The 17,068-nt window shown below is 28.1% G+C and overlaps 3 protein-coding genes and 1 pseudogene across 3 annotated transcripts; 1 reads left to right on the forward strand and 3 right to left on the reverse strand.

The window, feature by feature from the left end:
- Nucleotides 1–2,924: 2,924 nt before the first annotated feature.
- LOC126553709 (uncharacterized) lies at nucleotides 2,925–4,092 on the reverse strand. Its single transcript, XM_050208837.1, has 3 exons — nucleotides 3,642–4,092; nucleotides 3,356–3,576; nucleotides 2,925–3,263 (listed from the first exon to the last, which is right to left on the reverse strand). The coding sequence occupies exons 1-3, from the start codon at nucleotides 4,090–4,092 to the stop codon at nucleotides 2,925–2,927; spliced, it is 1,011 nt and encodes a 336-aa protein (XP_050064794.1).
- A 2,645-nt stretch (nucleotides 4,093–6,737) lies between these two features.
- LOC114119892 (uncharacterized) lies at nucleotides 6,738–10,000 on the forward strand. The gene is made up of 3 exons (XM_050208838.1): nucleotides 6,738–6,995; nucleotides 7,925–8,047; nucleotides 8,282–10,000. The coding sequence occupies exons 1-3, from the start codon at nucleotides 6,738–6,740 to the stop codon at nucleotides 9,998–10,000; spliced, it is 2,100 nt and encodes a 699-aa protein (XP_050064795.1).
- Nucleotides 10,001–11,438: 1,438 nt separating this feature from the next.
- Nucleotides 11,439–12,548, reverse strand: LOC126553710 (uncharacterized). Its single transcript, XM_050208839.1, has 3 exons — nucleotides 11,826–12,548; nucleotides 11,524–11,667; nucleotides 11,439–11,456 (listed from the first exon to the last, which is right to left on the reverse strand). The coding sequence occupies exons 1-3, from the start codon at nucleotides 12,546–12,548 to the stop codon at nucleotides 11,439–11,441; spliced, it is 885 nt and encodes a 294-aa protein (XP_050064796.1).
- A 691-nt stretch (nucleotides 12,549–13,239) lies between these two features.
- On the reverse strand, nucleotides 13,240–16,332 carry LOC126553711 (uncharacterized; annotated as a pseudogene).
- Nucleotides 16,333–17,068: the final 736 nt, after the last annotated feature.

Here is a 17,068-nt window from a genome sequence, read left to right on the forward strand (position 1 = left end):
ATGATGAAGTACCATTTAGCGCACCACCATCACCACGTTAATATTAACATTAATAATTCATTATTATTCGTAAAAAAAAAAAATAATAAATAATAACAAATAATATAAAAATAAGTATAATATAATAATCAATAAATATATATAAAATGTAACATAGGATATAATTAACTAATATTGAATTGTTTATATTATTCAGAAAAGAAACACATAAATTCATAATCATGGACTTTGAATTTTCAATGGGAAAACGAACGAGTATAGTAGTTATCTCTGGTGCTATATCAAATAGCTTGGAAAAATTTGAGGTTAGTAAGTTAAAAGGTAGACCTTTATTGCTACCAATTGACGAAAAAGCTAGACCCATGATTGAGAAAGAGTTGCAAGTAGCAGTTAAAAAGATAAAGAGAATATTTGTGTGCAAAACAGAGTTACGAGATGCGTGTTTAAATCAGTTACAACAAAGTTTAAATTCAACACGAAATAATTTAACGAGAAAGTATATTGATCATTATATCAAACAAGGGAATAAGGAAAATAATATAATAGTAGTATGGAATGGGCATTCGGATAAAACAATTTTACAAAAATTAAATTTAGATTATCCAATGTTAAACATTACATGTTATGATAAGTATTTTAATAAGAATTTTTTTATTCAGTTTGAAAAATTAAGCAATAGGGAGATTATCTTCGAAATAGATATAGGAAAATTTGATAAAACAGGAAGATTGTTGAATTTAGTAGAAACGCATGACAGAATATGTATAAAAAAACATAAGACTACGTATGCACATGACCCAAGATTGGATGTGGAATATACAAAGTGTATATTCAACTATGTGTTACAGAAGCAACAGTACGAAAATTTAATAAAACATTTTAGAATATAAATACTGTTATATCCTATGTTTAAGTTTAGTTATTCAGTCATTTAATTTGGTAAGTGGGTAGAACGTAACATTCGTGTGTAATATTAATTAATTGTTCACGATGAAGGAGATTTAAATTTTTAAAAAAAATATATATATATTAATAATATATACTATACTAACATACTTTATATTGTATTCTTAATTGATTTAAATTTGATATAACTAACATTATTATTATGTATTTTGTTTATATGCAATAAAGACATATTTCGTTATTAAGTTTAACTTCCATTCAAAATAACCATTTGGATTCAAATCTGATACTGGCACGCAACATGTTACAGAACTGACAAAGACAAACAAATGAAAAAGTGTCGCTTCAACATACCATATCCGCCAATGAATGAAACTTGTATATCGACTCCGCAAACAGAAGACATAAGTAATCCGATCACAAGAAAAATTTGTACACTATAATATGAAAAACTTCTGCAATACTTCAGGGACTCCAAGGACAGTGATTCATCTTCAGCTTCATCATTAGAAGACATTTTACAAAAATTGTCAATTAAAGATGTTAATGAATATAAATCCATTATTCGAACTGTTATCAGACGGCCAACAGTTTTTCTAAAACGTACAATAAAACAACGAATGGTTTCTAGATTCAATGAAGAATTATTTCCGTTGTTGCGTGCCAGTATCAGATTTAAATCCAGATGGTTATTTTGAACGAAAGTTAAACTCAATAACGAAATATGTCTTTATTGCATATAAATTAAATACATGTAACAAACAAAATAAGTGGCTGAGTGTCGTGAAAGTGCTCAGTTGTTGATAACTTTGGTACATCTGCCGTTTCTGGTCTTCGGGCTCCCTTATATATTGTGGTGCGTCTCTTGTTTACGTCGAGTTGTCGCCTTCTGGGTGAAACCAGGGGTGCTTGTAGTTGTTGTTGCAAATTCGGACACGAATTTGAGAATGTGCAATAACATCTCAAATGCACCATTAGTGCACTATAATTATTGGTGCGCTTACTATCCCGACACGTGTCATGGTCATAGTAGCATACGCATTACCCTCGACACGAGGCATGGTCATACTAACTTAGCCTTGATATCTTATAGATATCTTATAGATATCTCGTAGCCCACAACACTGTTATGGCAATCTAACATGGATATACAGTTCATATTGGACGTTTATTCTTGTGTTAGATATGTAATCAAGTATACTGGAAAAAGCCAACGTGGAATATCAAAACTAATGAGAGACATTGTCGAAAATCTTAAGTCATCTACTGATTTATCGGTTAAAGAACAACTAAAAAAGATAGCGTCAATTTTTTCAGGGAGTCAGGAAATTTCTTCACAAGAAGCACACTTGCTTAGGTATGAAGCAATGCAATTCTTCAATTGGGTATATATTTATAAATAATAGCCATCCTGATAAAAGAACTCGAATGTTGAAACCAATGGCAGTTAGATGAAAAATGAATCCAAAATCTGATGACATTTTTTTTGACGGTTTCAATGAATACTATTCATGTAGACCACACAGTCTTGAAGATGTAACTTAAGCAGAATTTGGCTCCAATTATGAAGTTAGTGGTAAAAAAAACCGGCGAACAACAGTTCTGATTCTGACACTGATAATGAACCTGATACCACTTATCCGATTGACTCTACTCTAATCGGAAAACCCAATCAAGTTCATACATAAACATAAAATCAGAAAAACCATACGGTATGTTAGGTTTAATGTGGATAAAAATTAACAAGAGTTCTACAAAGAAAATATTATGTTATTTTTACCATGGCGCGATGAAAAAACCGATTTGTTAGATATTAACTGTAAACAAGTGTATGAAACAAAGGAACAAATCTAGTTTAGGGGCCAAGCTCGTTTTTCAATTTTTTTTTTTCCAAAATGTGTGTTTTAAGGCACTGAATTTGAATCTGTTTGAAAAAAATTGTCGTTATTTTTTATTTAGGAAGTTATACCAAAAAAAAACGATTTTTAAAGTATCTTTTTATATACATAAGTTTATTATTATTCACAGTTTTCTTCTGTATCATCGTCAGAATTAGACTCATCGGAATTATTTTCCAACAATAGAGCATTAACGGGATCATATAATTTCCCTGCTATTTTAAAAAATTCAGGTAGAGGGTCTACATTAAGTGATTTACAATGCTTAATGAACATAAACTTCGCTAAGTATCCCGTAAAAAATCTTTTTTTCCTACAATACTGCAAAAGAAATGCCTTTGCGTGTCTCCACATTCCCTCTACGTTATTGGTGTGTGCGCCATTGTCAGGGTTTTTAAATTGAATGGAATGGTTCACGGTTAAATGCTGAAAACCTTTTTTCTCCAAACAGTCGTAACCCTATTATTTAAAAATATATGTTGAATGAGCAACCAAAATAAAATAGAAAAAATTCCATATACGTGGTAAAATAAATTTAAGGTTTTATTTACTTTCCAACAATCAGAGATGATAGTGGTCCCGGGTTCAATCCATTCCTTTATAATATTTAATAATGTCTCCTTGTCTCGTTTTTCAACAGGAATCAAAAAGCAACGGCCACTATCTCTTTCGACTCCTCCAAAAACCCATTGGCCTTCCACTCTATGGCCACGGTGGTATTTCCTCCTTCCAAATTTAGATTCGTCGATTTCCACTATTTTATTGACCCCTCCTACACAAACCATTAGCAAAAGAAAATTGCCAATTTATGCCACATTAATTATAATATTTATTTACCAATTACACCATGATGTGTAATCATAGCAGAAAAAGTCATCTCCCTATGAAAAGAGGACCAGTCAACAGCCGTTTGCTTAGCGATTTTAATCTGCTTCACAATAAACCGAAGTGACACATTCTCCAACCATAAATATGAGAACGATACAACTTGATATAAAAATAAATGCGAATTATGGAAAAACGTGTTTTTCCGTAACGACAGTCTTATATTACAATTCACTTTTTTTTTGTTTTTATTAACGTTCGATTTTCGACATCGCCACTGAAACCCATCCGTTGCTTCCAAATTGGCACATAATATTAAATTATGTCCCTGGTCGCACTTCAATGAATTGTCATTTGCTATCAAGTTCCATGACTGTAATTTTTGAATCACAGTTTGTGAAACTGGTCCATTAGTTTTGTATTCAAACAACTCAAAAATATCAATAAAATTAAGAGCAGGCATTCTGTAAGCTTTACAACTACAGTATAACGTGACTTTACTGACAGTTATGACAAATTTCTTTTTCGATTATTTTATCAATTACCTACCTTTAACCTTTCAGCAGGTGCGTATGCGCAGTTTATACGAAAATAATTGTTACACATTTATTGACCTAACTTTTATCTATACGTATCCCGATTAATACATGGGTTTTTCTACGTATATGTTATAAACACTTAATAATTTTTATCTTATCTTCCGTATTTTTCAAATTATAATTGATATTATATATAATAAATAATATGTAATATATAAATAATTTCCATATTAATATTATTTCTATTAACCTATTATAGCGATATGACAATTCAAAAATGCAGTGATTACGCGTGTATCGGCACTCGTCGCTACGCTCCTCGGCGCCGTCGCTGCGCTCCGCAAATCGAAAATATCCCCCGACTTGCTATGCAACACCACCTCAAGTAGGTCACAAGGTAAATACTACATAACTACATAAGTTTCAAAAAACAAAAGGTGTACCGTATACTTAAGTACAAAAAAATAACAAAAATGGTCCTCCGCGCATCATTATAGTAATGTTGCGCGCATGCGTATAAACGTAAAATCGAAAACTTTGGAAGGCCATAACTCCGAAACTAAATGAGAGCGACAAATTCTGATTGCACCATCGTTCTTAACTCGATGAGATACATGAGTTTCGATAAAAAAAATTGAAAAAAATCGCTTGGCCTCTAAACTAGATTTATGCCTTAGAATTAGTTTTACATCTACCATAGCTACTAGTCTATGTCCAAATTTTAGATTAACTTTTTTTTCTCGAGCAACTACTTAACGTGCCGTCCTCAAATTTATATACATTTCTTTTTATATAATAAGTTTAACTTTAACTTTAATAAACACTTCTATTAACATTGTGTCTTTGTCTCACTTTTAAACACCTTAATCTTTTCTTTCGACAAACCTGATCCAACTGCAGATGTCAAGCACTCATTTATAAACGATAGTGAGAGATCACTACACTACCTATTGAAAACATATCAAATAAATTTCACGGTAAACTTATTCATATTATTTATTCACAACAACGTGTATGGTGTAAGGCGATATGTATTTAAGTAATAATAGCATTTTGAATTGCTAAAATATTTCATATCTACTTACCGCGTTAAAATAAAATTAATCCAGTTAAAACTAATAGCTAGGCTGTTCAAACAATGATATATTATTGTAGGTATATTTATTTTAATTTATAAAGTAGAGCAATTTTGAGCATATCGTTGTAGAGTTAATAGCTGTATTGAAATGTTATAGATGAAATATGAAAGTGTATGTGACACTTTCATTTTTAACATCTATAAAAGATAATGAGACCTCATCAATCATTACTAATTTATGTTATATATTATATTATTAATCGGCTACTAACTCTCAATAAACTAAAATTAACTAATACACTGTTTCAAAACGAATGTATTCTGCACATGATTTTAAATATCAGTAAATTTTTAACTAAATCGAATTGAGTATATTGAATTCGACTACTTATAATTTTCGGGGGTGGGGGGTGGGCAGTGTTGAGACTTATCTAGATATATGTATCTAGATAATTATCTAGATACAAAATTACTCATCTATTATCTTATCTAGATAACTAGTGTGCTATTTATCTATTGGTTATCTTAGATGAGAAATTTACCTATCTAGATAAATTTATCTAGATAAAGTTATTTAAATCGTAAACATTTTTCATGAATAATATATTCATATTTATTAATACTAGTACCCAGAGTGACTTAATAGAGATTCTACTAGTATCTATTAATAATCTAGTAATCAAGGGTGTTATTGACGGTTAACGTTGATGACGATTTCAATGATTCGCGTAGGCTTTATATTTGGAAAAACTCGTAAGTTATAACACTAAAAATAGCTTTCTATGTATACGAAAAGATAAGACTGCAAAGACCGGTTGTGCGCGCGCGTATGAAATCGGCATTCAGCAGCCTTTAGTTAACTGAATACTGAGTAGTGAGTGGTGACTGTTGACTATTGTGTTAAATTGTTTCAGTATAAAATATAAAATCTGTGTTATTAATGATAGAAGTTCTATTATAGTTTGTTAATATTTTTCAAATAACATTTTAAGTTAAACTCATTTACGAAATAGTAACTAAAAATATAGTTATAATATTCTATAATAATTGCTGTCAACAATCAATATATTATTATAATATAGTGTGATATGTGAATATCGCAACAAATATTACAAATAGTAAATACAAAGTAAGAACTATTATTATTTATTAATTCCATAGTGTTTTTAAATATTATTATTATTATGTTGTATAATATTCTGTGTTATCGCCGTGCGTCGTGCAGACGATGGCGACAGTTTTTACAGTCTATTTTTAATATTTTGTTGTTCGATTTACTGTTTATTATATTATTTTATATAATATGTTATCGGCGTGCGTCGATCGACGATTCGGACCGACCACGACGACGAAATATGACAGATCGATAATTATTTTTGTATATATTTAGTATGTCTACAGTCTGTCTGCATTCGCTCGCCTCAACATTTTTGTGAAAGTGACATCTCTCCCGATTTTTAAATATTTCAAGTATTGAAGCTGTACAACATTATGGACCGTTTTGTTACAAAAAAAATTCGTCTAGATTTGACAACAGTGGCAACTGAAGAAAATGTTGACGACCCACATTCAACAATTGACAAATCTATCCAAGCACCTCTTGAAGCTCCTAGTTTTAAATACTTATTTAATGATTTTTACAAAGTATTAGCTGTAGAAGGTAAAAAATTGTCAGTTATATGTCAAAATTGCCAAAAAATTGTAAATGGATCAACTAATTCGAGTGGAAACTTTTTAAGCCACATAAAAGTAAGTTTTTACTACTACTACATTTTATAGATTGTTATTTTAGTATTATTTTAGAATTTATCAGTAAATAATCACAGGTCTTGATAGGTGTATATTTTTTTTTATATTCGGTACAATGTTTGTAGTATTGTATATTTATTTTTATACATATATTATGTATATGTAATAATGTAATGTACTAATATGTATAATATATTAATAAATAATATAATCTATTATCTAGTTTATAGTACTATAGGTAGTAAGAGGTATCTTTAAATTCTCATCGGCCGCCCCTGCAGTTTAATTTAAATGGGCTGGTAAATTGTGAGCTGAAATGTATTTAATAATGGTTTATAATTGTAGCAATTTTGAATTTAAATAAAATTTAATTTAATTAAAATAAATTATAATAACAATCGTTATTTTAAATGATACGTTGATAGTAGGTTAACGAGTTCATCAAAAAAGTAAAAAACTACCTATGCATATTATTTATTTTACTTTTATGATTTTCTAGTTACTGTAGTAATATACCTACTGGTTAGTGGCCACTACCTATATGCTATAATGTACATAATAATATTAATAGTACTGAACTGCAAGATTACATGCTAATATTACATTAACTTACTTTTATTAAAGTACTAAGTAGGTATAGGTATTAGATTTTTATTATGTAAAGGTAAACTGAATGCTGATTATCAAGTTTATTTAAGTTTCAATATGTTACATCCTATAGTTAAGTTTATGACTGAAATAATGTAAATATAGTTTCTTAAGTTTAATCAGGCTAGGTGCAATGTAGAAAAAATATCTTAGTAAATTAGTTACTATTGAAATTGTTGATAGCTATTTCACACTAATTCTGTATGAATAGTTTTAAGCTGTTTTTATAAAATAATATCTTATTTTAAAGTCTTAAGAAGAAATTACCTATACATTTACAGCTCAAACATAATTCATTGATGCATCAAGTAAATGAAGCAAGGAAAAGACATGATGTATCCAAAACAACTGAGATTCAAACAAAACTGTTTAGTGGTCAAACTAAAAAATGGTCTAAAGAAAAGGTAATTTTACTTACTAGTTGCTAAATAAGTTTTTCTTAATAAAATACAATTATAGGGATAATTATGGTAGGCACATTTACAATTTTATTCCTATAGAGTATTTGTAGACAATTTGAATAACTCCATTATTGAAAAAGTAAAAGGGGGTTAGCGTTCTTAGTGAATCACATCCTGTATAATAATTTATTGTAATTTAAAATATAAGGAAGTAATCTTAATGTTTATATATTATAGATTGGTAATTTGGTGTTTAATTACATTATTCAAGAAATGAGACCATTAGTTACGTGTGAGAAACCAGCATTTCGAGAGTTGATTATTGGCCTTACTGGTTTAACATCTGCTGATTCTATTTTACTCCCAGACCGAAATTATATATCAAAAAAACTTAACTCAAGCTATACAAATTATATTTCCATGTTGACTTCATTGCTCAATAAACAACAATATATTTGTACTACAGCAGATATATGGAGCACTAACAATAAAAGCTACCTTGGCATGACATGTCATTTCATAGAAGAAATTTCCTATACCCGTCATTCTTATGTTTTGGGCTGTAGAAGGATTAAAGGAGGACATAATTATTTAAATATTGCTGAGGTAATCAATGAAATAACTCAAACTTATCAAATAAGTACTTCAAAAATAACACATACCATAACTGACAACGCAAGTAATTTTGGGAAAGCATTTCGGACATTTTCAACCACATTGTGTGAAAAATCAAATACTTATGGTGTAGGTAATTTTTCCAGTGATTCAGATTCTAATACAATTGGTGAAAATTCAGATAGTGAAGATGACGAATGTTGTGAAATTCAGCATGTTGATTTATATCCTTTACTTTCTGAAGAATCAAATGAACATCATGAAGATATTAGTATTTGCCTGCCTGATCATATGAAATGTTGTGCCCATACTCTGAATTTGATTGCTACAACAGACATAGCAAAAATAACTGACAGATCTTATTTACAAATTTCAAATGCAACGTTTGAAAAACTGTTTAAGTTTTGGAATCTGGTCAGTAGAAGTACTTCAGCTTCAGATACAGTAAGTGATAAGTGTAATTGTAAATTTCCCGTACCGGTGATTACAAGATGGAACTCAATGTATGATGCAGCAAAAAAAATATTATTTTACAAAGAAAAATTAATTCCAGTATTTGAAGAACTGAAATTAAATAAGTTAAAAACAACCGAGTGGCTATTTCTCCAAGAGTATTGTGAAGTTATGGAGCCATTAGCATCTGCTCTAGACAAACTACAAGGAGAAAAAAAAAGTTATCTAGGATATGTGGCTCCAACAATTTTATCCATAAGGCTTTTATTATTAAACTTGACAAATAGAAGAGTATATTGTAAACCATTAAGTCTATGCATAATTCAAAATCTTGAAAAACGATTTGATTATTTATTTAACTTAGACAGTTCCAAGAGTAAAGCATTTATTATAGCATCAATAAGCCACCCAAAATTTAAAATGAACTGGGTACCAATAAGATATAGAAGTTTTTGCAGAAATTTATTTGTCAATGAATGCAATACATTAAGTGCTGTTATTAATTCAAGTCCAAATTCTGGTTCATCTAGTGAAGAAAATGATGAAAGTGATGATGAATTTTTTAACAATTTACTACAAAGCAGCTTTCCAGAAAATTTCATTGATGATAATTCAAATGAATCTCACTGCTCCACTAAAAGTAGAAACACAAATTTAGCTGGGATCCAAAGTTCATCATTTTTAAATTCAAAAAAAAAAGATTTGACTATGTTAGATTCTTTTGGTATAGTAAAAAATGTATTTTTGAAATATAATACAACATTGCCATCATCTGCTCCCGTAGAAAGATTGTTCAGTGGGGCAATACAAGTCTTAACTCCACGTAGAAATCGGCTGAAAGATACTACCTTTGAAAAGCTACTCTGTTGTAGATGTTCTCTTAAATAATATATTTAGTTTACTGCATAATATCATGTAATACATTGTTTTGTTATTATTTTATTTAGATAAAGTTTATGTTTTTTTTTTGTCATTGTTTTAAAAGAAAGATAATAATCATAAAAATTATTCTCAATAATATTTTAAATATATAAATAAGTGTACTTTGTTTCAATAAATTCAAAAAATAAAAATATATAATTATTTAGCTACAAAAACATTTGTTGTTGTATGTGCCAAGTACCTATTAATTATTTAGTTACCTACTTTATGTTCACATAGGTAAAGTAGTAAGTACATTTGTTATTTAAATATACTAAAAATTGGTTTTATCTATAATATTATCTAGATAAAAATTAGATTATCTTTATCTTATCTAGATAAATGTGAAATGAATTTATCTTTATCTGTATCTAGATAAATTTTTATAAAATTATCTGTATCTTATCTAGATGAAATTTTCGTTATCTATTCTCAACACTGGGGGTGGGTGGGTAGCATGTAGTAGATAAGTATGGATGGGATGGGAGGGGCATGGCCGGGCACGTCCACAATAGGCATGGAGGGGGGCACGGCAGCGATAGGCATGGCGGGGCATGATACTCACACGGTAGGGATGGCGGGGTAATGGGATCCGTGGGATTTGCGGGGGGTACAGAAGGAACTAAAACACACTACTTACGTATATTACTGAATTATTAAAAACGGAATATTATATATTTTATAGTTTCCATATATTTACAACCTATACACTATTTATGTATTGATGTATATTTATTATTTTTTGAACTCAGCAATATTATATACAAATGTAACTATATACCCTGTGTGCAATAATTTGAAACATAGACATTTTATAGACGTCACACTGCGATATGCGATGTTTTATTCTAAAGCGTAAACACCAATATGCGATGTTCTAGAGATGCCAAACGCCACGTTGAGGGATATCACTTATAGGAAGTTAAAACGAAACGTCCATAGTATATCGCATTGCGATGTCTCTTAATCGTTAGCCCATATACATAGATTATCGCATAGATGTCTCGTGGATATCAAATACACCATCTACAGAACTTTTGTTTTTACCTTTTTTGTGATGTCACAATAGTGACATTTATGTAACATTCAAGTGCAGTCACAATTTATTATTGTATTATTGTTACATGATATTAAATATATATATAATATGTATATACAATTATAATATATACTTGTAGGACTCTATAGGTGTATTATAAGTCATATATAGGTAAATAAGTTAGACAGATATAATTATGATTTTGAAAATCTTATATTTTTTAATGAAAATCAATAAGTATGTAGAATATAATATATTGTAATATTTTATTATAGGCTAATTCATAACTAAAAAATAATCATATTAATAATAACAATCTTATTTGTGATGTAAATAATATTTATTCAGTGTGCAATAAATTAATAGCTACTGCTTGATTTTTTGCTGTATGAAAAAATAAGCATTTATATTTCAAATCTGATAAATCAATTAAGCAATTTAATGTTTTTACTTCCGTATTCACATAATAATTTCCTATGACATCTGATGACAAAGGACTAGTAAAAATAGGAGAAATGTTTGCATATTGATTAACTTCAAGAACAATTTTCCCATTACTATATTGCATAATTTTTTCAACAGATACAATAACATTCTTGTTAGACAAAAAAAAAATTTATCACGCAGTTTAGTAGAGCTAACTTTAAATTTTTTAAGTATAACATTCTCATACAATGTTATAGTAATATCTTTATGTGTATAAAAATCATAAGGTATTTCTTTTTTAAGTATAGGATATTTTATATTATGTACATCTGAATAAAATGTTTGCTCAATGACTCTATTATAAACATCTTGTAGGGGACATTTTGCACTATGAATGGTTTTTTTAATTATTTGCAAATAATTTTCAAACTTAAACGCACTAAAGTGGTCAAGTGGACCGTGTATTTTTACAAAACTAGATAAATGTATTAGTCCGTGAACGTTATACGATACATATTCCTCTCCATATAAATTAGGGTAATCTTGAACAAATTGTTTTAATAAATTATTGGCCAGGTCATTTAAGGAAAAACAAGTTACAATAGAGATTAATATTTTAATTGCACTATGTAGAAGTAAAAAATGTTGATAGAGAGAAGATTTTATCTGGCCTTTTAACAGAATATGACCTGTATATAATAAAAATGTACGATACTCAGTTGCCTTCCAATATTCAATTTCATCCATTGATCGAGTCAAACGATTAAATTCAGAGGGTAAATGTGGGTGTAAGTTAACTAGTTCTTTTGAAATTTGTTGTTCACAATCTTTATTTAAGAAGCGAACAGGTTTTTGGCCATTTTTCCAGAATTGTAAAAGCCTTTTCATAATCCCTAGACAAACATTGTGCATATATTCTAATACTACAACTGAAGTAATGTCAATGGGTAATTCTTCAAATGGGCAAGGACCTTTATGATAATTTTCATCACTCTTAAGACGAAAAGACTCATTGGTTCTTAATGGTGCATCTATACCCAAAAAACACATTCTCCTATTGCTATAAGTTCCCTCTTCAATGCAAGAATTACAACTATGATAAGCGTTGAATTGCTTTACATTTAATAAAAATGCTTTGGCAGGAGCATCACATATTATTTGGCCAATAGAAAATAAAAATTTTTTCCCATTGATATGGATCCCATTTGAAAAGAGTAATATCATTTCTGATATAAAAGGATTAAAAAAAGAAAATACTGACCCAGGTTTTGAACTTTTACCATAAAAAATTCCTACTGGTAAGACTATTTTAGCTAATATAGGTATGTTTACAAAAGAAATCAAAATTGGCCAAAAACTAGACTTGGAACTATTAGTAATTGATAAACCATCAACATTTACACTCAACAAAAGTGTATCCAAATGTATTAGATTATCAAAATATAATTCTAAAACTGGTTTAATCATGAACTCTACTCCAATATGAATATATGACCCATTTGCAATATGATTAATTTCATGAGATTTGGACTTGGGGGTTTTTAATAATGTTCTAGCATCTTTTGGAACATCTAACCCTTCAGATCTTAATATTTCAAGTAATTCATTGACACAGTTGTGAGAAATTTTATACTTAATAATCAAATGACATAATTTTTTATTGAAACTAGAACATTTCTCAATTTGTGTACCACTAATTGTAAATAATTGACTTACAATATTATCATTATCACATGTCAAAGGAATATTAGAATCATTAAAATTATTACAAAAATTGATATAAGTTGGTTGCAAACCCAAACTCAATAGTATTTGGATGTTCATCTGATGGTAATACATTGTCACTGTCTACAGATTCTTTTGTAGGTATTAAACATTCAGATGCAAATATTGTAGACTCATTATCACCAACTTTTTCTTTATTAATACTGGAAGTGTAACGATTAAAATGTCTTCTTGACATTAGATGTAGTGGTTTTGATTTTTTAAACTGAAATTCATAAAAATATACACGGATAAGTTTATTAAGTTTTTTAGTTTCATTAATATAATACACTACATTAAAAAACCATTAACTTCAGTAATTTATATAATACAATCTAACCACTAAAATGTCTATCAGCTAAGTAAAAGTATTTAGTAGTATTATTTCATACTATTATCTGGTTGTAGGTGTATTCTAATTTAAAAAAAATAATATATATTTTTTAAATATGCTGTATAAATTATATTCTCTACAAGTCACGACTGCATTGAGGTTTAAAAAACACACATAAATTAGCCAAAAATCCTAATAGACAAGAAGGTGATCTTGTTACCTCTCCTGTCCATTTTTAAAGTCTACACTTTATGAAATAACAATGCAGTAGTATATTTTGTAGACATACAATCATAATATTATGGTTCTTACAATTTTACTGTTTTTTGTTTTCACGGGCTAAGCGTTGACTCCCGTGTCTAAACCAATCCTTGATGATGTTTTCAAAACTGCTATCATCCATTTTAAAATGTTCATAAGCTATTTCTAAAAAATAGTATGTGTTATGACAGTTATGTACACTAGAGGCCTTACTAAGAAAAATTAAATTAAAAATTATTTATGAAAAAATTACCTTTAACAAGCATTATAAGTGCCAGATTATCAAGTCGGAAATTATTTTTAAGACCAGACCAGGAACATTCTGATGCCAACTTATTACTAAATAATCGACCAAGTACTCTCTTAACAAAATTTTTTATACTTGTACCACCAATTGAAGATATCAAATTTTTCTAAAACGAAATAAATTACATAGGTATTACTCGTGTTAGCAATTTCTTAGTTCTTACAAAAAGGTAGGTACTTATTCAATATAATATATTAATATGTATATTATATTACCATTTTAGTTTTATAATCTTCACTCTTAATGTTTTCTTCTATTTTTTTTAAATTATCAATATCTTGCAATGGGAAACTATTCAAAAATTTAGAATCAATTGGAACACGTACACTGTTTGAACTATAGTTCAAAGTTCTAAAATAAGATCCAACTTCTTATCTAATCTATTTAGATACATATTTGTAGCATTGTAGAATTCGCTACAAAAGGTAGAAGAGTGTCCGACATTGTGATGGAGTGTAGTAGGTATCAGATCTATCAAAATAATAATAATAATAAGAACAATAATGCAGGTAAAACAAATCTAAAGCAGTTCTATATAATATTCATAATATTACTTTGACTGGCAGCAGCGTTATTTTCAAAATTCTCATCAATCAGCTGTAGTGTAGATGGTCTTTTATCTATAAGAAAAGAATTATAATAATAAAAATAACAATTTTTAATTAAGTAAAAGAAACAAAATAATTTTATAAAATATGCATAATATTACTTTGACTTGCAACAGTGTCATCTTCAAAGTTGTCACCAATCAGCTGCAGTGTAGATGGACTTATATCTATTATAGATAAATAAATAAAAATAAAAATTATTCAAGTAAAACAAATATAAAAAATATTAAAAAATCGGTATGCATAATATATATTACTTTGACTAATTGGTTTGTCATTTTCAAAATTTTCTCCAAATAGCTGCAATGTAGATGGTGTTATATCTATAAAAAAAAAAAAATAAAACATTAGTCAAATGAATTTTAGGTATACATTTTTAAAAGAATATGCATGAAATAACCTTGAGTGGTAGCAGTAGTATTGTCAAAATCATCTCCACTTAGCAACAAAGAACCTGGTTGTACAATTACACAAAATAGTAATAATAATTTATTAAAACACTTAAATTATAACTCATAATACTACTTGCATACAAATAAATTATAAATAAACATAAGTCTTATATTCTAATTTTCTTACAATTTAAGGAAGATTCAACAGCACCACATAATGCTTTATAATCGGCTAAAATAAAAACAAACAAAAATGTATTCTATCCTGATTTAAGTTACTTTTGAAGTAAAAAGTCATATAATTGTATTGTATTTATAGTTTTAACAATAATTACTTTTAAGAATTTATCAAATACCTATAAATATATTATCTTACTTGATATAATGTTATTATAATTACTACAAGACAAAATTGAATTTGATGTTTCATCATTAGCAGAAGTTGGCTTTTTATAAACCCCCATAGGGACATATTCTTCTTGGCTTGAGTTACTACCTAAAAACACATGATAAAATTATATTAAATAAAATGTCAAACTTAAAATAAGTATGTACATTTTAACTTTATATTTAAATTTTCTTAACAAAATAAATATGTATTTCTATGATTCACCCATAGAGAAGTTATATTGTAATATTTAAAGAATTAATTAAACAAAAAAAAAATATATTCTTAAAAAAAATAGGATTTCATAAAATAGTTAGTACGTTTTTTAAATTTTAGTTTTATTGATGTTTTTATGAGATAATTTAACTTGAATTATAAAGTTATTACACTCACTGTCATCAAAATCCAATGATTGAGTATTTTTCTTGTTATCGACCTTTAACCTTTTTCCTCGCCTTAAAATATCTTCATCATTTTCAGATTCAGACATATATATCTGAATTTTTTAGCAGCAGCGGTTTCATATGAATCTATAGAAGATATAACAATATAGATATAATAAAATATATGTGCCCATTAGCCCCATAAAATACTACAATTTTTACTTTTGTAAAATAATTTAAAACTTACCAAATGTTCCTATTATTTTTACTGGATATGACTTCCATTTTTCTGAAGTCTTACCACCCTTCATCAACATCATTGTAGTTACTCTATGCGGCGGCCATTTACAAAAAGAACTAGTAACACCATTTACTTCTGTACTCACTAGCCATTCAACTGGAATGACAGAGTATTTGTGTGTTCTTCTTTAAAATATCCAATGACCCACTAAACAATAGGTATATAAAAAATATCTCTCTAAAATACATAAATTCTCAGATTCTGTGTAGTTCTCAGAATCTAAGTATAAAAAGACACTGTCACATATTATATTAATTTTTTATAAAATGTATACTCATAATACAAGTTAACTACTTGTTAGCTGTAGTAAATTAATAAATATATACAAATTATTTTACAATGAATTATATAGAAATGTAAGTACCTACCTATGTAGCACATAGCTAATATAAATTTATAATGTTGATTTAAAATAGATAATAATAATTATAATTAGGTTTGTCACTATACCTAATAAAATATAAATACTATAAATGTAGTACTTAATGTGAATTTCTTACCTATACCAATATTTTACCTAATAAAATAGGTAATCTAAATAAAAATAAAAATTATTCAAGTAAAACAAATATAAAAAATATTAAAAAATCGGTATGCATAATATATATTACTTTGACTAATTGGTTTGTCATTTTCAAAATTTTCTCCAAATAGCTGCAATGTAGATGGTGTATATCTAAAAAAAAAAAAAATAAAACATTAGTCAAATGAATTTTAGGTATACATTTTTAAAAGAATATGCATGAAATAACCTTGAGTGGTAGCTAGTAGTATTGTCAAAATCATCTCCACTTAGCAACAAAGAACCTGGTTGTACAATTACACAAAATAG

This window comes from Aphis gossypii, unplaced genomic scaffold (genome assembly GCF_020184175.1).
Source record: "Aphis gossypii isolate Hap1 unplaced genomic scaffold, ASM2018417v2 Contig00317, whole genome shotgun sequence".
In the NCBI taxonomy this organism is placed as follows: domain Eukaryota; kingdom Metazoa; phylum Arthropoda; class Insecta; order Hemiptera; family Aphididae; genus Aphis; species Aphis gossypii.